General features: G+C 44.2%; 1 protein-coding gene across 5 annotated transcripts; it reads left to right on the forward strand.

Annotated features, from left to right (window-relative positions):
• The first annotated feature begins 387 nt into the window (after nt 1-387).
• ACP2 (acid phosphatase 2, lysosomal) lies at nt 388-16,543 on the forward strand. 5 transcript variants are annotated; one of them, XM_018562135.1, is made up of 11 exons: nt 388-556; nt 3,983-4,078; nt 7,433-7,519; nt 9,165-9,317; nt 9,407-9,505; nt 9,590-9,679; nt 10,570-10,702; nt 11,311-11,396; nt 12,141-12,247; nt 13,745-13,920; nt 16,205-16,543. In XM_018562135.1, exons 1-11 carry the CDS (start codon nt 434-436, stop codon nt 16,339-16,341), a joined length of 1,287 nt encoding a protein of 428 aa, XP_018417637.1. In that variant the 5' UTR covers nt 388-433; the 3' UTR covers nt 16,342-16,543. The 5 variants fall into 5 exon arrangements, with proteins under 5 accessions (XP_018417637.1, XP_018417640.1, XP_018417636.1 ...); XM_018562134.1 differs by lacking the exon at nt 388-556 and adding an exon at nt 1,938-2,106; XM_018562136.1 differs by lacking the exons at nt 388-556; nt 3,983-4,078 and adding an exon at nt 1,938-2,106.
• The last annotated feature ends 7,625 nt before the right edge of the window (nt 16,544-24,168 follow it).

Consider the following 24,168-nt stretch of genomic DNA (forward strand, 5'->3'; position numbering starts at 1 on the left):
GGTGAGTCAGGATGAAGAAGAAAGAGCTAGATGAGGCTGAATGTCATCTAGCCAAGTAATGAGGGGCTCTAGCTGACTTGCTGCAGCTTCTAATGCACATTGTGGGAAAGCATACGGGGTTCAGTGAAATCAAACTAAACCATTTCAGTCCAAGAGAGGAGTCGCTAGAAGACTAAAGAGAAGGCGGGGGAGTACAGCTTTAATAAAATTAATTTTAGAGGAGTCCTGGTCACATGATACCCTGATCAGCTGACAATATTTTCTCAAGTCGGCAGACATCTATGTACACCCAGGTCTGAAGCCTTGGACGGCAGCCATATTTATACTCTCAGTGACTGCGCTTTGTGTGCCCTCTGTGTGTTACCGTTGTAGCAGTCCGTACAGGAGGTGGTGCCCTGCTCAAGGAGTTCCGGGGCCGGGCATACTGAGAGCAATGGCTGGAAGAAGCGGCCTGGGCTCGGTCTCCTGGCGTGGGGCAGCGGTGCTGCTGCTGGGTCAGGTTCTGGCCGTCGCTCTGCAGACCTCACAAGCTCGTCAGCTCCGTTTCGTCACCATGGTAAGTGAGGGGAGGCGGAGGGGGGCGTTGTGACGTCACCTGTGTACCTGCACTGCCTAGGTTAGACCCGGAAGTGGAGGAGGCCGGCTTACTCCATCATTGTGATTTGTCTTTGCAAATGTTTTTATTTTGTTTCCTATGGGCCAGTAAAGCAGTAACGTGACATGAAAGGTGCTGTCACCCATAGTAACGAGTTCAGTTTATTGGGTAAAGCAATACATTTAGCAATCTGACTTCACCCACATTCCCATTAGGCCACTAAAACTGCAAGACCAGCTTTCAGCATGTGTTGTGTCAGAGTCTTATCATTTTTTTTTTTAACAAAAAAGGTTGGTGGTCAGTGGGAAGAATGTCCCTTACATTAGTGGTCAGTGGGAAGAATGTCCCTTACATTGGTGGTCAGTGGGAAGAATGTCCCTTACATTGGTGGTCAGTGGGAAGAATGTTCCTTACATTGGTGGTCAGTGGGAAGAATGCCCCTTACATTGGTGGTCAGTGGGGAGAATGCCCATTACATTGGTGGTCAGTGGGAAGAAAGGCCCTTACATTGGTGGTCAGTGGGAAGAATGTCCCTTACATTGGTGATCAGTGGGAAGAATGCCCCTTACATTGGTGGTCAGAAGAATGTCCCTTACATTGGTGGTTAGAGGGAAGAATGCCCCTTACATTGGTGGTCAGTGAGAAGAATGTCCCTTACATTTCTGGTCATTGAGAAGTATGCCCCTTACATTGGTGGTCAGTGGGAAGAATATTCCATACATTGGGGGTCAGTCAGTGCCTCAGTACTGCTCTCAAAGCAGTCGGCTGGTTCTTGGGAGGGGTTATGAAAATATCAAAATGCCATGATGGGTGGATGTCAGTCTGGAGAAGGGGGTGTACCTAAGCAGACTGCAATTGCATGCAGATGCAGACCGTCCCAGGTAATGCCCCAAAGTGATGCTGAATCTTTATGATTGAAAGAACTGAAATGCAATAAATGAAATGGGTGGGCCACGGTGAGTCAGGATGAAGAAGAAAGAGCTAGATGAGGCTGAATGTCATCTAGCCAAGTAATGAGGGGCTCTAGCTGACTTGCTGCAGCTTCTAATGCACATTGTGGGAAAGCATACGGGGTTCAGTGAAATCAAACTAAACCATTTCAGTCCAAGAGAGGAGTCGCTAGAAGACTAAAGAGAAGGCGGGGGAGTACAGCTTTAATAAAATTAATTTTAGAGGAGTCCTGGTCACATGATACCCTGATCAGCTGACAATATTTTCTCAAGTCGGCAGACATCTATGTACACCCAGGTCTGAAGCCTTGGACGGCAGCCATATTTATACTCTCAGTGACTGCGCTTTGTGTGCCCTCTGTGTGTTACCGTTGTAGCAGTCCGTACAGGAGGTGGTGCCCTGCTCAAGGAGTTCCGGGGCCGGGCATACTGAGAGCAATGGCTGGAAGAAGCGGCCTGGGCTCGGTCTCCTGGCGTGGGGCAGCGGTGCTGCTGCTGGGTCAGGTTCTGGCCGTCGCTCTGCAGACCTCACAAGCTCGTCAGCTCCGTTTCGTCACCATGGTAAGTGAGGGGAGGCGGAGGGGGGCGTTGTGACGTCACCTGTGTACCTGCACTGCCTAGGTTAGACCCGGAAGTGGAGGAGGCCGGCTTACTCCATCATTGTGATTTGTCTTTGCAAATGTTTTTATTTTGTTTCCTATGGGCCAGTAAAGCAGTAACGTGACATGAAAGGTGCTGTCACCCATAGTAACGAGTTCAGTTTATTGGGTAAAGCAATACATTTAGCAATCTGACTTCACCCACATTCCCATTGGGTATTCCATGAATTAAAAAAAAGAAAAATGAATAATGCATTTGTTATTTTCATTTTAATACAGGCCAATCAGAAGCTTCGAACCAGCGCTCCTTTTAAACACGGAAGGGGCCTGGCGCCACCCACCCAATCAGCTGCGGCCAGGGAATTCCTTTCGCAGCAACTGCACATAGACAAAGGGGCGGGGTGCTTCTGCCGCCACCATTGACCTGATATGGCCACATGATCATATCAGGTCAGCGTTATGGCACGGATCAAATAACAGCCATGTGGCCTTATAAGGTCAATGACATCACAGCACCCCGCCTCTTTGCTTACATGCAGCTGTGGGCGGGGAATTCACCGACTGCAGTTGATTGGGTAGCAGCGGAAGGAGCTTCCTTCTGTTTGTAACTGCATCTGGTTGGCTGCAGTCAGTGTTTTCGGGTGACAGATTTCCACTTGCCTCCTTTGGTTTAGTAATTGAAGTTTGTCAAGCCGGCTGGTGCAGAAGGGGCCACCCACGCCACAAATTTTGGACCATCCAGCAGGAATTGGCCAACATTTGAGCTGTATTTGTCCATCTTAAAGAAGAAACAATTTTATTAAACCTTGCATTGGGGCTACCCCGGCACTGCAAGGGTTAAGTGCTTCTTTTTTGCCTAGGGTCAAAAATAAAAACGTTATACTCACCTGATCCTTTGAGCCGACTTGCTCTTAGACCGGTCCCTGGAGCCTCTCTTCCCCCCCTGCAGTGGTTAAAAAATGGTGTGAACCCAGCCTCAGGGCTGAACAAGAAAAAACTACAGTCTAAGTCCATGTTTACACGTGTGTGCTGGAGGAACCCATGCAAAATTACATGTGTTCCTGCAGCTCATGAAAATGTGTTGTTTTTTTTGGCAGATGTGGTACCACTCATTTGTAATGTGCCTTCTAAAGCATGCGTGCTGTATTGCACCAAATGCATGGTGCAGCGTGTTTTATTAAAGAATGTGATTGCATTTCTTTGGTGTGATTGTCGCAAAAATAAAAACAAATGCTGCGTTTTCTGTGGCCTTGTGCACGAGCCCTAAAACTGCGAATAAAGCCTTTTGGCAGAACCCTTGTCATATGACAGTTATATGAGTATCTATTATCATGCAGATAATAGATGTTCATATATTTAGTCAAGAGAATGGACAGGCTTTCACGTCTGCTATAACAGGGAGAGAATACAAGTAAATAATGATAAATCAAGCAGTCCCTGATAGGTAAGGCTGCACTTGATTCATATTATTACAAATGCCCATTGGTGTCTGGTTCTCTTTACACCTTGTGCATAGTTGTGTGGAAGAGGAAAACGAGGCAGTTACATGTATGGGGAAATTAGGATTTTCGGGAAATGCTGACCTCATTAGATTTAATTGCTAACAAGTTTGACCTGTTTCTGTTGCCACCCTACTTTACATTATATCCACCCCTGATTTCCACACACCTTCCCAATGTTGTTTTAAGTTCTGTGACTGGTGTAGGAAGATTTACATACCATCCCTTCCTGTGTGCGCTATGTGTTGTCATGGTTACCGGTAGTTGAAGGACTGTATGTGATGGACAGAGGAATTATATATCTTTGTATTTATGAATACTCTACCTTTTCTCCTGCAGGTATATCGTCATGGTGACCGGTCCCCAGTCAGGTCTTACCCAAAGGATCCTTATCAGGAAAGTGCCTGGCCTCGGGGATTTGGGCAGCTCACACAGGTAGCGTAAGATAGTTGTGTTTCTGTTCATTGTGATGCAGATTTTTACCAAATATCAGCTCCCTACCTTCTTTTATGGGTCGCTTGCCAACAAAGGCGTGGAGTTATTTACGTAACCCTTAAAGTGACCCTGTCGCCACAGGGTTACCTGTACCACCTGTCACTTGTACCAGCTCCCTCACTTCTTAGATATTCATTCTATTCTCCATCTACTTACACAGACGTGCCATCTTCTGTGGGCTGCCTGTAAACGCATGCACAGACTTGTTTACATGGACACTAAAGTGACCCTGTCACCACAGGGTTACCTGTAGGGCTGCAACAACTAATCGTCTAAGTCGATTATAATCGATGATTGAAATCATCGATTAATCGGCTTTCAATTAGTTGGCCCTGTTCACGGCTCTACACATGCCGCACCTCCTCCCCGCCGTATAGAGGAATACAAATCCCAGCAATACATTATACATCCCAGCTATAATGTACTATTGCTGGGATTTGGTGTATTCCTCTATAGCTGGCGGTATTCTGCATTGCGCTGTATAATGTACTATTGCTGGGATTTTTAGTCCCCTATAGCTAGTGTTATTCTGCATTGCGCTGTACAGAGGACTACAAACCCGGCAATAGTACATTATACAGCGCAATACAGAATACCACCAGCTTTAATGTACTATTGCTAGGATTTGTAGTCCTCTGTAGCCGGTGCCATTCTGCATTGATTGCTGTATAATTTAAAATTTTACATTTCACTATATTGCACACCACACTTTTTTTTTATTTATTTTTTTTACTTCCACTGCTCCAAGCTTGCTCCCCTGATGGACTACTAGTTTTGTATTGAGATTGTAGTCCATCACTGGAGCCATTTTTTAAAATCCCGATTAACCGGATAATTGAACTTAATAATCGGCTAACTAATCGATTTTAGAAATTAATCGTTAGCTGCAGCTCTAGTTACCTGTATCACCTGTCACTTGTATCAGCTCCCTCACTTATATACAGATATTCATTCTATTCTCCATCTACTTACACAGAGGTGCCATCATCTGTGGGCTGCCTGTACACAAAGGCACAGACTTGTTTACATGAACCTTAAAGTGACCCTGTCACCGCAGGGTTACCTGTACCACCTGTCACTTGTACCAGCTCCCTCACTTCTTAGATAGTCATTCTATTCTCCATCTACCTACACAGAGGTGCCATCATCTGTGGGCTGCCTGTACACAAAGGCACAGACTTGTTTACATGAACCTTAACCCCTTCGTGAAGGGAGACGTACACTGTACGTCCCGCCACAAAGGGACCAAATGACTTGTCACGTACACGGTACGTGACGAGTTATTTGCTGCACTAGATGGCTGGTAACTGCTGAGAATCAGCGGTTAACATTCATTAATGTATCCCTCAGTTTAGAGGCATCCATTAATGAAAGGGTTAACCTTTTTCAGACACCCGATACCTTAATATCGGGTGTCTGAGAGTCAAAGCAGAGCTGGCCGGCAAGTATAGATCGAGAGATATCTCTCTCAAGCTATACTGGCTTTTTTTTTTTTTCACTTTCAGGAATAGATACATAATGTATCCATTCCTGAAAGAAGAATGTTTCCGTTTTCTGATGGTTGTTGTAACAATCAGAAAACTAGTGACAGCTGAATCCTGAACTGCTGCAGGATCAGTGTCACTAACTTATTATCGGCTGTTCTGAAGTTTGAAACAGCCTGATGATAACCAAAAATGTATTAATTTATCAAGCAGTAATAGTGAGATTAATTCACAATGACTGCTTGATATAATTAAATAAATAAAATAACATTTTTAAGTTTAAATAAAAAATAGTGAAAAGTGTAAAAAAAAAAAAGGGACAAATTTAATGAATGTATTGATTGCATTTTGTTTTAGCTGTGCTGGTTTTGTAAAAAAATACTACAAATCAAAACTGGGAAAAAAGTGTTTTTTTTACGTTTTTTCCTCTTTTTTTATATTTTATTTGTCCTAAGTGAGGCGTTAGACACACATATGTGATATAAATATGTAGCCCTATCTGTCCTCTAAAAAACAATATATAATATGTGTGGGTGCACTTTGTAAGAAAGTATATTACTGACGTAGAAGAAGCACACAGCAAAAATGTCAAAAGTGTGTCAGTCATTTACGAACAGAAAACTAAAAACAAGCTCAGTCATGAAGGGGTTAAAGTGACTCTGTCACCAAAGGGAAGCTTGTACAAAATACCAAACCTGTAAGAGAAGAGGAAACATACTTACATTTCTGGTGACCTGCGTGTTGAAATGATGCCGCTTTGCTGCTCCCTGGCTACTGCATATATTATACACCTTTAGGTCTGTGGAATACGTGCTTCCCCAATACACGCCAGAATTTCTCCCGCTAGCTGATAGTCACAGGACATGTACAAGCCATTGGGAAGAACTGGAGCATGTGGTGAAGATAACTGGTATTGGACCCACCCAAAAGCGTCAAATAACTCTTGCAGGCAGGGAGTGAATTCAAAATTTTGAGTTGCCACCAGAACAAGAATACGGGAAATTCTTCCAATGGGGTTATTGTTACTGGGGCAACTGACTAAAAGGGAATTTCCTGACGACAATCCATGGCAGCATACAATGGGCGGAGCCATACTCATTGTATGCTGCCATGTATTGGCGTCAGGAAAGGAAAATTACCAATAGGTAAGTATACAATTTTCCGTATTCCTGACGCCAATCCATGGCAGCATACAATGGGTATGGCTCCGCCCATTGTATGCTGCCATGTATTGGCGTCAGGAAAGGAAAATTACCAATAGGTAAGTATACAATTTTCCGTATTCCTGACGCCAATCCATGGCAGCATACAATGGGTATGGCTCCGCCCATTGTATGCTGCCATGTATTGGCGTCAGGAAAGGAAAATTACCAATAGGTAAGTATACAATTTTCCGTATTCCTGACGCCAATCCATGGCAGCATACAATGGGTATGGCTCCGCCCATTGTATGCTGCCATGTATTGGCGTCAGGAAAGGAAAATTACCGATGGGTAAGTATACAATTTTCCGTATTCCCTCAATTTGGAAAGATATTCTCTCACTTCCTGTTGAGTCTACAGGACAGGAAGTGAAGGGGAATCTCATGAATTAGGCACAGATGGCTAAGAAAAAAACGTTGTCCTCTTCTACTCCATCCAAAGTGCAAAAAAATATACTTTGTGTTCCAAGTGGGAGCCTGCCCACCTATAGTTGGCCTTCTTACAAGGTGTTAAAGCACTTTACTTGTCTTTAAAAGAACTCAAGTATCTTATTGGTACTGTATGATGTACAATCTTTGATGTGCTCTGTATTTCCGCTCTGCTTTCAGATTGGGATGAAGCAGCACTGGGATTTGGGACAGGCGCTGCGAGAGCGATACAAAGGATTCCTCAATGAATCATATGACCGACGTGAGGTATGAAATCACCCCTAAGAACAGTTTTGTGTGTAAAATGACCACTTAATAGAACTTTATTATAAAATGTGAAAACCTTTCTAAGCCTCTCTCTGCACAGGAAATAGAATAATGGTTCCTGTGTTTGGCCAAAATACGTCACAAGAGTACAAAGGGGGCTTTCTCTGTTTATCTGTATCAGTCAACATGATCAGTTTCACTTTGCATAGTGACTAACAAGGACAATTTTTACTAAGGGGGTCTAATGCCCCTTTTGGATTTCTTTCTTTATTTTACATCATGAAAATGCAGCAGGAGAAGAAACTGCATGGTTGGGGTTCACCAAGATCTTTAATGGAAAGCTCCTGACCCCACCACTTATGTCTCAGGGAGATATCAAGTTTTTTCTGCTCACAAGTGTGAATCCACAAGGGGGCTATCGGAGTTTTCCCTGTACATACTCGTATGTGGCTTCAATAAATAAGCTAGGTTCATGATTTTCAGCAGCACCTGTTTCTGATATCCAGAATTTCAATAATCTGCAATCCGAGGCTTGTAGTATTGAACAGGGAAATGTTCTAACTTGCTGTCATTTTTAATCTGTTGTAGAGAAATGTGAAGGATCAGAACATATGCAGGATTGTGTTGGGTCCTGATCCTCATGCATGACAGGAACTAGGTTGTGCATGGGTCCACGACTTCCCATTCCAGCTCTAAATCCTGTTCTTTATTATTCTACACACTTTCAGTGGGCAGTAGGGACTCTTGTGCTTAAAAGCAGGTTGGTGGTCATGGCTAAGTAGAAGAAAGTGCAGGACTTGAGGCCCTAAGCTTGAGCCTAGGATTGTAGGGGCTCGACAGGGACACATGTATTGATATGAGTGGTACTTGACACCTGCAATTAAAGCCAGCAAGCAGGCAGGTTTTTATATCGTAGAAGAGACATACTATGTTTTTTTCTGCAATAAAAGGATCCTTACCTGCCTGTTTGCAGAGTACAATGTTATGCACACATGTAGCTCAGTGTTCGAACTTGGCATCTTCCAAGATAAATAATTCCCACGCATGCAAGGGAGTTTATGTCATCTCGGGGTAACCCACTCAAGATGGCTTGGTAAAAGACCAGGCAAAGATATCAGTGGTCATTGAGGAAGCTTGCAGACATCGCATTGCAGGAGGGCAGGTGAGTATAGTTTTGCTTTAACAGAGGAAGTTGCAGGAACAACGAGATCAACTCTGCTTTGCATGGCCCGGGGAGGAGGGCCTGAAACAGCTGAAGGGACATCAACAAGACATGTGACCCACTGCTGCTTAGTCCTGCACCTGACTCAGACTGTGCTGACATAGGAGGATTACTCAGGAAGCCGAGAATCAACAAGACTTGCATGTGCATAGTGGTGGCAGAACCAGAACGATTGCCTGGAAGGATCAATAAGTCATTTAATGATAAGGGAAGTTTCCATTAGCAAAAAAAGGGGCACAGAGCCAGTCTAAAAATTATTAGGTAGGTTATAGTTTTTTGGGGTTTACTGACCGTTAACATGCATTTAACCCTTGCAGTGCAGGGAGGCCCCACTGCCAGGGTAATAAAAAGATGCAATCTTTCTACGTAGTGCTAAATGTTGTGGTTCTACCAATTTCCCTTACGGCCCTCCTTTTTAATCAGATCTATGTGAGGAGTACAGATGTGGATCGAACACTAATGAGCGCTGAGTCCAACCTGGCAGGTCTGTACCCACCTGAGGGCTCCGAGGTATTCCTGCCAAACATCACCTGGCAGCCAATCCCGGTGCACACAGTTCCAGAGAGTGAAGATAGAGTAAGTAATGATGAACATGTGACTGACAATATGGGGCAAGGTGTATAGGAGGCGGCCACTCAATTAGTTGGACTTTTTTTTTTAACTAGCTCCTGAAGTTTCCAATACTTCCATGTCCAAAATATACTAAACTGCAAGAGGAGACGCGACACTCTCCAGAGTATGTTAACAAGACGAGAGACAACTTGGTAAGATTGTAGAGTGTCAGAATTCCCTAAGCCAGATAATCCATTGTATTTTCACTGCTCATATATTCTATATTTTTTAAATAGAACTTCCTACAAATGGTAGCAAATGAGACCGGACTGTCTGACTGCTCTTTGGAATCTGTGTGGTCAATCTCAGACATCCTCTTTTGCGAGGTCAGTATGCTAAAAATGCTTCTCCACAGTAATGTTAATTAATAGACATTTGTATATGAATATATACAGATCAGTCATAACATTATTGAGTACATTCCCCTTTTGCTGCCAAAACAGCCCTGACCTGTCGAATGAACTCCACTAGACCTCTGAAGGTATGATGTGGTATCTGGCACCAAGCCGTCAGTAGCAGATCTTTACGTCCTGTAGGTTGCGAGGTGTGGCCTCTATGGGCACATCCCACAGATCCTCGATTGGAATGAGATCTGGAGAATTTGGAGAACAAGTCAACACCTCTGACTTGCTGTTTTCCTTAAACTATTCTTGCAGTATGACGGGATGCATTATCCTGCTGAAAGAGGCCAGTGCCATCAGGGAATACTGTTTCCATGAAGGGGGGTACTTGGTCAGCACCAATGTTTAGGTCGGTGGTACTTGTCAAAGTAACATCAACATGAATGGCAGGACACAAGGTTTCCCAGCAGAACATTGCACAAAGCATCACACTACCTCTGCCGACTTGTCTTCCCATAGTGCATCCTGGTGCCATCTCTTCCCCAGGTAAGCGACACACACACCCGGCCATCCGCATGATATAAAAGAAAATGTGATTTATCAGATCAGGCCACATACTTCCATTGCTCTGTGGTTCAGTTATGATGCTCAAGTGCCCATTATAGGCTCTTTTGTAGGCAGACACTGGTCAGCATGTGCACTCTGACCAGTCTGAGGCCATGCAGCCCCATAGCAGAAAGAAGACCTTCCATGGCATTCTGAATCTCCAATAGTTTCCCCTTGTGGAAAAATATGTAACTTACGATATCCATGTGTATTATTATTGATAGAGTATAGTGATATACATATGTGACTTTTTGCTTCCTCTGTCCTAGACAAAGCATAACCTGAGTCTTCCCTCCTGGGCAACACCAGAGGTTGTGGCACAACTGGTCGAATTGAAGGATTTCAGCTTCAGGTTCTTGTTTGGGATCATTGAACAGGAGAAGAAAGCTCGTCTGCAGGGAGGTAAGTCACAAAGCCCTGAAGGTGAATTTAGAGCCCTTTTTGGCAGCAGTTTAAAGCTGAACTCCAGACAGATGTAAAAGACAGAAATGAAAGCAGCTCAGTATACAGTCGGGTAGAGTCCGCCTTATTTTCTGGCTGGAGGACTTCCAGCATCATCTAGCTTTGTCCTCCCAAGTCTAATTGTCCCTGGGCCACACTTTTCATTTATTGGTTTCTAGTTCTTGCAGATATGAAGGCTCAGCAGCTCTAGGGTGCTCTGCAAATGCAGCCTTCCTAGGAATTACCCAGTTATGTAAAAGAATGGAAAGGTTTTCATTTTAAGGTTTTAGCAGCCTTTTGATGAAGGGGGAAAGGAGAGACCAGGGAAGACAAAACATAAGCAGATTAAACTTCAGCTTTATCTATTTATGAGACAATACCCATATTATATGAAAGTTAAACAATTCCACTCCAAAAAGATATGTATGTGCGAACTGAAATTTAAAAATAAAATAATTACAATATTCTATGTTTTATATAATTATTTGATATAAATCATTGTGTTAAGTGATTAGGTAAGTGATTCCTCTTAGTAACTTGAGCCTATAATGCCTTTGTCTTCTATTCAGGTGTTTTGGTGGCACAGATCCTGAAGAATATGACAGCAGCTGCACACGATGCCACCAGTGGCCTTAAGCTGATTGCATACTCATCAGTAAGTTATAATGGCGGGGCCGCTACTATGTATTTCTTCCGAACATGTTCCTTGTGGATATTAATGTACATTACGCCTCACCTTATATCACATTATACAGTGCTTCTGTCATTTGTCCAGCCATTCATATTTTCCCTACTCCTGCTAGTTCTCTAGGTTTGAGCTATAGGTTTATGAAGTTGATCTTGAACATTTGGTTATTAAAGCAGAAGAATTTTTTTTATTTTAAGCCCTACAGAGGGCACAGCATATTAGCACATTATGGCCAACTTACTTTATAGGCCACCCAGGACCATTTATCTATATATACTGTATCATAGCTCTTTCTATACATTTTGAAGTGACACTAAACTCAGGAGCTACATTTTAAAAATACATTCAAGTACCTTAACTACTAACAAAAACGTGTCTTATTTGTGTATCACTCGGCTGTAGATCCTCAAATCCTCTCTGAATTGGTGCTGACACTGTCCTTCCTTAGTCACTGGTCCAAGCTCGCTCCTGTGATGGACTACAATCTCATGCTTAGTTTACTAATTTGTATTGAGATTGTAGTCCATCATGGGAGCGAGCTTGGAGGGATGGAGGCTGATATAGCACGGGTAAACCAGCCTGCCCACAACTGAAATATCTGTTTTTAGTGAAATGGCCTTTTCAGCTTCATATCAGACAAATACAACAGAGAAAATAGAAAATATGAATTGTCTGAATATACTTAATTGTACACTTTCTTCTTTTTTGTAGCATGACACCACGCTGAGTGCTTTACAAATGGCTCTGGACGTATATAATGGGAAGCAGGCTCCATATGCATCTTGCCATATGTTCGAGCTGTATGAAGAGAACCCCGGGTATAAGCATACAAGTTTTATCTTTATATCCTTTTCTGGCTTTCCCACATTCAGATGCATTTTTTTTAAACACACATCTCGTTACATTGCTAGAAGTATTTTTGTGCATAATAAAAAGCATAGGACCAGACCATTAGAAACTGAATGTCGGGAATGAGTCCTACATCTACTTTTTTCTAACATTCACTAGAGCCCCTACTGACCTCTGGGATTAATGCCCAGGGCATTAGGAAAGTTCTATAACTCTATATAAGCCACTGCTTCTTCGGTGTCTGGTAGGATGGAGGTGGATGTCAGAGACATTCATATGTGGGATACTAATTAGATGCAATTTACTGCTTTCTTTTCGTCAATTTGTTTTGATAAGTTAGGAAAGGAAACTTACCCCTTCAGAGGCTTCCTAGTCCAGTAACCCTGGGATCTACTAATGGATGGTACCCCAGTTTGCCCCATTATTTCAATTCTCTGATCCTACCACCTCCAGGTTACCCTGCTAGTCCTCTAATTATTGTCTTATATCTTTCATTTGAAGGTTGTAAGTTGTTCTCTGTCTACAGACTCCTAAATGCCAACATACATATGGCATGTTCAGAATCCTGGGCGTAAAGAAAACCTGTTAGCACAGCTGCTAGCTGGCATAGCCAATGTTACCATCCAGTGCTGGGAGCAGTATTCATTTGGGACAAACATGTCACTGTGTGTGATGCTGAATAGGTGCTTTTGTCCCAGGGAAAGCACATTTAGAAAGCACATTTAGAGGGTCATACAGGTTCTCTTGAAGTTCCTGCATTGCTGTACTTTTTGCCATTACCCACCTACTAGAGGACGCTTTTTTCCCCACATCCTCATCAGCACTTGCATCTTCCAACAAGCCCCAGAACAGACTCCGGATTAACTGGAAAGGGTTTAAACTGCATCAAATGGAAGATGACTGGTTGCTATTGTAAACCTGTGATGAGAAAGATAAATGGACTTCCACTGCTTATCTCCTTGTGAATATAGTAACTGACTAGCTGCTATACTGGGCATTTGGCTTTATCCTTTCTTAATAGCTGACCAGAAACAAGTATGCTAATCAGAAAAGAAAAGTAAGACAGCCTGACCAGTGTATTTGTGCTAGGTTACTGACTTGCATGGTAATTCACAAAAGGGAGAAGAGTTTGGAGAAGGCCGGAGAAGGGAACAATTTAGGACAACATAGCTGACCTGGAAAGTGAGCTGAATTGGAGAATTTTTCCAAATCGGCTATGTTGTCCTAGATTGTTCACTTCTCCTGCCTTCTCCAAACTCTTCACCCTTTTGTGAATAACCCTGGAAGAGTGTAATGGCCAAACAACTAGCATTTTCTGAAGAAGTGGTCATTGGTGGCAGCTTGCAGATTGACCTTGTTTTGTCATATATCACACCCTTAGCCTTGATTGGTCTCACTTCTATCATTCGTTCTCTGATTTTATTTGTGATTATTTTTTTTACCTTCTTGCTGATTTTACATCACAGGAACTTTACAGTGGAGATGTACTTCAGAAATGACAGCAGCCAACCACCTTACCGCTTAACGCTCCCGGGCTGTGTACATAGCTGCCCCCTAGACAAGTTCCAGGATTTGCTACAGAAGGTGATCACTAAAGACTGGGAGAAAGAATGTCAGCTCTCCAGTTCCAGCAAAGACACAGGTGAGAGACACCACAAAAACACAGCTTGGCAGCTAAATAATGGACAAAAATGGCTTCACAAATCTTTAATAGAAAAATAAGGATCTTTATTTTAGGCAAATCGTAATTTTCAAATGTCATTGAATTCAGCTGAAAGAACTTTCACTTTTTTGATAAGAAGGACCCTTATGCTGGTGTGTATAGCTTTGTGAACTGAGCGTAAATCTAAACTAAACTCAGGAGTTCAATCTTAAAGATGCGTTCAAGTACCTTAACTATTAACAAAAATGTATCTTATTTGTGTATCACTCGGTGGTGGTTATTCCATATTACTCTCTGAATTGGTGCTGACACTGTCCTTCCTTCTGGAGGGTGACTACTTTTGTTCCCCATGGTCCCTGTGTGTGTGTTGTAAAGTAGTCACCACTCCAAAGTCACCCCTTCAAGAATATTCAAGATTTAAATTTGTGGATACATATACCGGCAGTCCCCGGGTTACGGACGTCCGACTTACGGACAACCCGTACTTACGAACCGAGGTCCACAGTTCTCCTAAATGTACCGGCAGCCGCCGGTACATTTAGAAGAACTGTGGCTGCAGCGGCCTGTGTCCCTGTGTTGGCGGAGACAGCGGGGACACAGACAGCTGCATTCCTCCGCTGCCCCCCGTACCTCCGCTGCTGTCCCGGCCGGTTCCTCTTCTTCCGGTCCGTCCGCACCTCCTCTTCTGCCGGTCCGTCGGGTCCCCCGGTCTGGCCGCTTCTCCTCTGCCCCGCCCCCCTGCCTACATGACATTTCTCAGAAATGGTTGTGAGAAATCTCTCTCCCAGTGAAAATATGTCCTTAAAACTAGAAATCGAAATGTAAGGCAGAAACAATATGGCTGACTTTAAAACCTATGACCATTATAGTCTCTTACACTGACTCCGTTCTTTGATCATTTTGTGTGTTTTACTTATTTAACTTGTTATTGGCAGCGGGCAGATTGTATAATTGCTACCAGATGTGGAATTGGCCCACTGTGTCCCCTGTTAGTGACAAGGGAGGTGGACCTAATAGGGAACTAATCTCTCAGATTTCCCCATCAGACTCCCTCCACCCACAGCAAATCTCCTCGCCTACTCGTCTGTGTGACGGGCTTAGTGTCCGGATAGGGAGCTCAGTAACGCTGAGGCACTGATTTTATCAGGCTGAGCTGCACTGAGGACGAAGTGCCATTTGGGACACGCACGCACGCTTTTTTGCCATCCGTGTGACCGATACCAAAGGCAGACATTTGTAGTCCAGTCTGAGTGGCAACCACGACTGCCTCCATAGATACAGTGGAGGAGTATAACCACAAAAAGGCAGGAAGTGTGTTTATTTGCAGGATCAAGGATGAAAATGAAAGAGAAAAAAGCCTGAAAAAATGAAAACGTATGCAGCCACCTTGTCTCATAACCTGAAGTGTATTACTTTTTTGGTTTTGATTCGCTGTAATGCTTATTTATTGACGGTAGTCAGATCAAAAAATGCACCTTTGTAACATTGTTCTCTTACTTTGGATCAATCTTGAGTCCTTTTATCATCTTTTATATAGTGTGACAGCCATTACATAAGTGGTCTATAGTGTTCTGCTTCCCAGGGCTCTCTATCCCCAAACACTGACCTGCCCAGCAAATCAAGCATTGTTCTGCCGTGACCTGCTGCCACAACCCGGATCCTGCACCACCATCTTCTTCTGTGATATCATTGAGAACCAGCTGTCTTCTGCAACGGGCCCCCAGTGACACACAGGCCATATCCACCCCAAGTTGCTGTGAGTCCCTGCTCCTGCAGCCTCCTGGGATATGTGACAGGAGGAGGCCGAGGGAGCAAGGACATGTCATGTTACCTAGTCAACACTGGTAGTGCCCCCCCTTCCCCCCTCACCGTTTTATATTGGGTGGGGCGGTGGGGGATTGCAAAGAGCTATAGTGGACTTGGTTACTAAAGGTCTGCTTCAAAAGCACCCTGGAGTCCAGCTTTAAAAATATGTACTGTAAATACTTGAATACTCATAGACTGTCCACTGGTCAAAGGCCAGTCTAGTCAAGACAAAACATTGAAATAACTTCTAATACATGTAAAAGGTAGCTGAGTGTACGAAGTTTGTTTTAGTATCTGAGATGCTAATAGGGTGGCCTGTCTGAGTAGAAGAGGGCTGCATGTCCTTTCCAAAGATCATGTGCCTTAGTCATGTGCCTTAGTCACCAGTGTACCATGTTATTAGAAGTTCCACCATTGGTTGAAGGAGGATCTGACAATCTATGCTCTTCTTTTTCAGAAGTCATAATCGCACTGGTCGCCTGTGGATGCATCCTCTTTCTGCTCATCGTGCTCCTGCTCACAGTTCTTTTCCGGCAGAAATCACAACCGGTTGGCTACCAGCACGTTTCCGATATGGGGGAGGAACACAGCTGACGGACAGGCAGTTCTCTGCTCTAGTACCCGTGGCCTTGCCGCCTCTCAATCCCGATGATCCAGTGAGATGCAACTGAAGGATCCTTTTCTTCTTTTAAGCAGGATTTTAATTCATACGCTTTTAAATTCTGGATCAACAAGACACTTTGATTTTAAGTTTCAAATTTGATAGTGGGAACAAAACAAAACAATGCAATGAATAACATGGGCATTAGATGTCTGCAATCTGATCATTTTGTCATGCCAAGTTAAATGTTTGGATGATTCTGATGGCTTGTGTGTCCGTTTGTAGAGTGCACTGCGGGGTTCTTCTAATCCCTAGGCTGCTACATTAAGGTCATTCTGTTTTTTTTATACTTCTCTGTGCTGGCTGCAGAAGAGGAAGGTACAAGACATGGTGCTTCAGTAAGCAACATAGACATTAGCACTACAGGGGCACCATAATGGCCCTTCATCTGGCGTCTGTGTGATATTCTTGCACTCATTTGCAAAACCCAAACATTGGGGATATGGTGGTGCTGCAATAGGTAACAGCCATGTGGTAGCTTTCATAACTTAACCTTTATTGGAAACACAGTTGGAATCCGATGAGCTGCTCATGATCACAGCTCCAATTTCTGGGATATCTTCCCTGACAACACCCTTAACCTCAGAGGTGATCCTGTCTGCCTAATGGGAAAGGATCTGGAGGGCTTAACAAGCCTGGTCCTTACTCTTGCTTGTTTTCTGGTCCCAGGGTTGACCGTTGAGATCACCTCTCATTTAATATTTGCTGCTTCAGCTGCTTGCGCTAACTTTGCTATCTTGAAGAAATAAACTAGAAGAGTCTCCAGCATCCGGCACACTTCGGGTTGTTGCGGCTGCTTGGTCTCCTTCTGTGCTCTATGGTTCCTTTCATAGGCTATTAGATTATTACTGTAGATAGTATTGATTTAAACTCGGGAGTTAAATCTTAAAGATGCATTCAAGTACCTTTTAACAAAAATGTATCTTATTTGTGTATCACTCGGCTGTAGATCCTCCAATCATCTCTGAATTGGTGCTGACACTGTCCTTCCTTCTGGAGGGCGGCTACTTTTGTTCCCCATGTGTGTGTTGTAAAGTAGTCACCGCTCCAAGCTCGCTCCTGTGATGGACTACAATCTCATGTTTAGTTCACTTATTTCTATTGAGATTATAGTCCATCACGGGAGCGAGCTTGGAGTGGTGGCTACTTATATCGGTACTCGTACTCAAAATACATTCATACAAAATACATCCAATTTATTTACTTCAGATTATCTTTTATATAGCGATAATAATTTAAAACACTCTATTAAAAACATCTATTCCAATTCCAACAGCCGTCACTTGCCTTCACTACTCCCCAACTTCAATCACACCTAATCTCACTCTCTTCTCTCATTCATTCTCCAACTTATCGGCTTCCGGTGGAAGGGGGAAGTCTATAGCTCCATTTAGGATACACCTCTAGTGGTTATTAAAAAAAATACTATTGACTACTTTACAACACACACAGGGACCATGGGGAAGAAAAGTAGTCACCCTCCAGAAGGAAGAACAGTGTCAGCACCAATTCAGAGATGATTTGAGGATCTGCAGCCAAGTGATACACAAATAAGATACATTTTTGTTAAATTTAAAAAAGTGTTCAAGTATTAACTCCTGAGTTTAGTGTCACTTTAAAGGCTGGCAGATGAAACCATTAAGTGCAATGGGGCGCTGGCATCCGGCACTCCTGAAAGAGTCAGATGTAGAAGATTTTTCAGCAAGTTTACCTCTTCAAGACAAGGAAGTGCAGCAGCGGTGGCGGCAGAAGCAGGACAGGTAACTATTGTTTTCATTACAGGGAGGTCATTTATAGTTGTTTAAAACAGCGACAAGGTCGCTTAAAGGAGAACTATGGGGTGAGGGCTGTTCCCCATAGTTCTCCTTAGGGTAACGGGAGGACACAAACTAGCGTCCTCCCGTCACCCTAGGCTCAGTATACCGCGAGCTACAGCTCGCAGTATACTGAGACGCCGCAGCCAGGGGGGGATCCAGACATCGATGTCGAGATCCGCCCAGCTGCGTGAGTGACAGCTGGCTCTGCCTATCTAGAGGCAGAGCCAGCTGTACCCTCCCCCGTCCGTTCTGCCAGTCAGCGCTGGCGGGGAGGGGGGAATCCAGCCCCTCCCCTGTCACGGCAGAGAGCTGTGACAGGATCGAGAGGTGAGCGAATGCCGGTATGTGTTCGCTCACCTCCCGATCTACTGAGCCGACCTGTGACAGTCTCATTGTCACAGGTCGGCTAGAACTATGAGGTGAGTGAAAAGCACTCACCTCATAGTTCTCCTTTAAGGGCTTGTTCACACCGAGTGCGGAGCAGATGCAGAGCAAAGCAGTTACAGAATAGATCAAAACTGCATCCAATGTATTCCAATTGTATTTTGGGCTCTAGTTCACACCAGAGCATGGAACACACCAAAATGCATGCAAAAGCATAAAAAACGCATGCAAACGCACTGAAAGGCCATTTTAGGCTAACAAAAAGAAAAAAAAAATGTTTGTACAAAAATGGCCTGGAACGCGGCACAACCCACTGCACTGCGCGTGCAGAAACTCATACAGATCTGGTCTGCATTTGGTGTGAACAAGCCCTGAAGGGTGTTTCAGGGAACATGAAGTGGAAATGGTTTTCTAGGAATCCTACATGACAACACGCTGGTTACATCCCCATTCTATCATTTTGCTGCATTTGTTGTTTGAGTATCTTGACCTGTAAGAAAAAGCAAGGCGGTGCGGTAGAGCATTTCACATTGTATTCTTTCAGGTAAAAAAACAAACAAATGTTGTGGAAGATTTCTGGAAAGGCAATGAGGGGTTAAGTCTATTTTTACATTTCCCTTTTTCAAGTTTTATTATTATTATGACACTGAAGTCTTTTTTTGTATGTTTGAACACAACTTTCACCCAGGATTAATGCATTTTCTAATAGGATTCAACTGTAAAATGTGTAATCCTGGGTGAAAGTTGTGTGAAAACACTTCTAAAGAGATCCCGATGTTTTATGTCATTTTTTTGATATGTAGCAAACCATCCAGCTGACTTCCTAGCTGGACCTATCTGCGATGTTTTTCCATAGGAGCCGGTTATACCGTAGGTATATATCTGTCCTGTCCAGGCGGCAAAGCTGCTTTTACTCGCTTTTGTTTGATGTTAATGTCTCCAAATATGTGTCCGTGCTTTTAGCTATTTTAGAATGACACCCCTTCCTTTCTATCACACTGCCAGATTCTAGAACACTATTCAAGTACTGTTAGCATTATGGTCATATTGTTATGCTCATTATAGTTGCAAATTTGTAATAGCTTTAAAGTGTACCTGTCATCTGGAGTGTCAGAAGGGGGTCGATATGTAAACAGATTAGTGTTTCAGTTTCATTTGCAGTAACATTGCACTGGTTGGAGGCAGGTTATAATGTGACTAGTTCACAGGGAAGTGGTAGCGTGTGTATTGGTTCGCTTGTTACTGCCTTCCGTGCATTGGCGACTGGTACACTTTGCAGGGGTAGCCAGGCCCTCCAGCTGTGGTGGAACTACAAATCCCATGAGGCATTGCAAGACTCGGCCACAGACATGACTCCCGGAGAGAGCTGCGTCATGGGATTTGTAGTTTCACCACAGTTGGAGGGCCGGAGTTTGGCTACCCCTGCTTTAAAGGGTTAGATTGCCCAAAACTGATTATTTGGGTTGTAGGTATGTGATGATGAGCTGAAATCATCCACTGTCTCCCCTTGATTAGTTCAGCAGCTAGATCTAAGTAGTAGCACCGGTTGAATTAATTGACTGAACTGTAATCTGTTTAGCTGCTCAGAGGAACACGCACACTTTTTCCCCTTAAGGTGACGAAAAACTCAGACAATAAATCTTAAGGCCCAGTTCACACCTGGGCGTTTTGTAGCACGTTCCTACGCTCTGCAAAACGCTCAAACACCGAAATCCCATTATTTCCTATGGGTATGGTTCACACCTGGGCGTATTACAGGCCGTATGAACGCGCTACAAAACGCCCTACAGAAGTACAGGAGCTTCTTTGGGGCGTTTTTGTCACGCGTTTCCATTGGGATACAGCCAGGTAGCCCTCGGAAACTCGCGTTTGCCGCGCGTTTTTTACCGCGAATCACAAAACGCGCGACAAACGTGCATATTCGATACGCCTAGGGATGAACCCAGCTTAAAAGTACATTCACGTACCCTAAATATTCCCAAAAATTTATCTTATTTGTGTATCACTCGGCTGTAGATCCTCCAATCATCTCTGAATTGGTGCTGACACTGTCCTTCCTTCTGGAGGGTGGCTACTTTTCTTCCCCATGGTCCTTGTGTGTGTTGTAAAGTAGTCACCGCTCCAAGCTCGCTCCTGTGATGGACTACAATCTCAATACAAATTAATAAACTAAACATGAGATTGTAGTCCATCCCGGGAGTGAGCTTGGAGTGGTGACTACTTTACAACACACACAGAGAGACCATGGGGAACAAAAGTAGTCACCCTCCAGAAGGAAGGACAGTGTCAGCACCAATTCAGAGATGATTTGAGGATCTACAGCCGAGTGATACACAAATAACATACATTTCTGTTAACAGTTCAGGTGCTTGAATGTGTTTTTAAGATTTAACGCCTGAGTTTCGTGTCACTTTAAGTACCAGGACCCTTCCATGAGGCTACCAAATCAAACAATCTGCAGTAAGCTTTACGTCTGTTATCATTACCTCTGTGTCACGGTAAAGTTGTTGGTTTATTTTGCACACAATCGTTTTAACTTCTTGTAATGTTTATTATGTGTTTTTAATCCTTGTGGAATGATCAAAATGGAAATAAATGCAACAATAAAAAAGTGGAAGGTGGTAGCTGAATACGTGATTGTCTTGTAAGTAATCTCATTATAAATGGGTAGAATTGGAGACGTATCCAGCCCTTGGTTCATTCTCAAAATACACCGTCTGGCCAAAAAAAGTCACCTCCTGGATTTAGCTAAACAAATAAATGAGAGCCTTCCATTGCATAAGTGTTATGCTCTGAGGTAACTTCAGTTGGTCAGATTTAGGTTCAGCAACGACCTGTCCCCCCAAAAATGAGGTCAGCCGCTTGCCTGAATATACTGAATGACCAGGTTTTTCCATCCCTGATGGCACATTGGGAATATTCCAAGATGACAATGTCAGGATTCATCGGGCTCAGATCATGAAAGAGTGGTTCAGGGGGTATGAGACATCATTTTCACAGAGAGAGACTCTTCCCCCCCCCTGCTCCCTCCTTCAAGCTAGTAGATGGACATTTGCTGGAGACTGCTCTGTCCCATGTGATCTTGTGCTGGACAGGAAGTTCAGGAAAGCAGAGCTGAGAGAGTTGGAGCTGTTCAGAAACATAATGACTAAGTGATTGGGGAGAAATATAAAGAAATATTTTGCTGTGCAATGTGTATTTGTTTGGTCTGGATTCAGTTTGAGACTTTACTACTGTAATGTCATCGGTGGGGGGGGGAGTTAATGAAACCTCAGTTTCAATACAAAGTATATGCATCCCCTTGAAAAGGATTTTATCTTATGATGAGATCATTTCTAAAACTATTGCACATCTCTAAAGGGGCGTAGAAGCGGCTGCTTTTCCTATTACCGACTGCTCAGATGATAATAATTAGGGATGCGCTGATGCCGAGTATTTTGGCGAGTACTCGCACTCGCCCAAATGCTCCGATACCTTCCCGGATACCGGAACTTCCGGTCAGAGGGAGATTTACTGTGCTGAGATTGCTGTGAGGGATCGTGGAGCCGGCTTCCTGGCCCATCAAGAAGCCAGGTTGTGGGTAATGATTGACTGGTCAGGAAGCATCAAGCAGGTCAAACAGCATGGAGACTGCTTCCTCCACATGCAGCCACAGCACAACGCACAGGACATTACGCATGCAGCCACAGCACAAAGAACACAGGACATTGCACATGCAGCCACAGCACAACGCACAGGACATTACGCATGCACATTCACCCACAACACACAAATGGCACCCCAACACACAAATGGCACCCCAACCCATCTCTATGTCCCCTTCAATTACCCCTTCAATTACCTGCTGGCAGGGGGCCTGACACTTGGGACTAACTCTGGTCCCATGCATAGTTATTGCAGCTCAGGCTGCATGAAGGGGACCTGTGGCACGGTAAGCTGTTGGAGCCCCTCCTGTGGTCTGCCAGTTCACCCCAGGGCTGCCCCTGTATTGTGACGTCCATGAATTTAGTGTTCCATTATTCCACCTAATATAGCTAGCCCCTTTCTGCCTCCCCTAGCAGAGGCCCTCGAGTGCCCAGATCGGTACAGTGTGGATAATGTGGACGAGCAGCATCTCTCACCAGCTCTATCACTGCTTCCTGTTCTCAGCACTGCTCCAGCACATGACAGACCAGGGTCCCCTAAAGAGGCAGTGCTCGGCCACCCACCCACACACACACACACAGACAGACAGACACTGAACTGCAGCAATAAAACCTAACCCAATACCCCCTACGTGACACACCCTATGCTGTCACGGTGGCGCTGTAAAAGTGAAACTACAGACAGCTCCCATAATCCTCGGTGCACAGGTAGGACGTCCTGTCCAGTTATATAACGTCCTGCCTGTGCACCGAGGATTATGGGAGCTGTAGTTTCACTTTTTACAGCGCCACCGTGACAGCAGTGGGTGAGTGTGTCAAGTAGGGGGGATACAAGAACGGACCCTAGTAAAGATGGCTGCCGTCATGCAGCCATCTTTAATATGGGAAGATGCACGGCTGTGGGCAGAAGCATAGGAGCAAGTCATCAGGCCCTCGGTCCATGACTGAGTGTCTGACTCAATGGCTTCATTTCCACGCGCCCCCCCCCAATTTTCACTCGCAAATTGCGAGGGGGCGAGTGGAGATTTTGAGCCCTGGCGTAGCTCATTGTCGCGCTACAGAAGGGTCACTTCTGCACAGAAATGTAAGGAAGGAATGATGTCACATCAAGACCGCTTTTGATTGGTTACAGCCCAATGTAGCAGCTACGAAGTCCCTACGGAAAGTCAAAAAACAAAAGCGTGTGCGTTCCAGAGGGGTAGCTGCTGGAACGCACCGCGATCGCTGTGAAACTTCCCCCCGCATTTTGGGGGTGCGTCAGTGCGTTCCAGCAGCTACCACTCTGGAACGCACATGCTCTTGGTGTGAACAAGCCCTGAGAACGTAACAATGAAAGATTCTGAAGTGACCTTCTATGAGGCCCGATCTGAATCCTATGGAAAGAGCTGAGACGAGCCGTCTGGAGACGACATCCTTCAAACCTGAGACAACTAGAGCAGTTTTCTCAAGGACAGTGGACCAAACCACCTGTTGGCAGCAGATGTCGTCCCAATGAGAGCTACAGAAATGAGTTGTCTGCAGCGATTGCCTCTAAAGGTTATACAACAAAATATTCGGTGAACGGTCCCAACATTACTGCTCATGACGTTTTCATTTTTTTTTATTATTTAAGATATCATAAAATGAACCAAAAAGCAAAGTCAGAATTTCATTAAATATGGAATAAACCATGATGGGCGCCAACTACTGTGGTGAGTTTTGAACTATTGTGGGCTCTTCCTCTCTCGTGGAAGGGTACCAACAAATGTGTCCACGTCTGTATGTCCTTGAAGAGGCTATAGTGCCTTGCTATAAAATGCAGGCTGTAAAATCCATCCCGACAATGGCTCCGCCTCTGTAGTCCTCGAGTGCAAAAGTACTGCAAGAAAATCCAAGCATAGGAGGGATGGCTATTCTCCGCCCTATTTCCATAGAT

The sequence above is a fragment of the Nanorana parkeri genome, unplaced genomic scaffold, assembly GCF_000935625.1.
Source record: "Nanorana parkeri isolate BGI_ZX_2015 unplaced genomic scaffold, ASM93562v1 scaffold562, whole genome shotgun sequence".
NCBI lineage: Eukaryota > Metazoa > Chordata > Amphibia > Anura > Dicroglossidae > Nanorana > Nanorana parkeri.

Bases quoted from the DNA above. Each gene is read 5' to 3' on its own strand.
- ACP2 (XM_018562135.1), top strand. From the start codon at position 434: ATGGCTGGAAGAAGCGGCCTGGGCTCGGTCTCCTGGCGTGGGGCAGCG. The intron at 9,318-9,406 runs GTAAGTAATGAT...TTTTTTAACTAG, and splicing joins TTCCAGAGAGTGAAGATAGA to CTCCTGAAGTTTCCAATACT. The intron at 11,397-12,140 runs GTAAGTTATAAT...TCTTTTTTGTAG, and splicing joins AGCTGATTGCATACTCATCA to CATGACACCACGCTGAGTGC.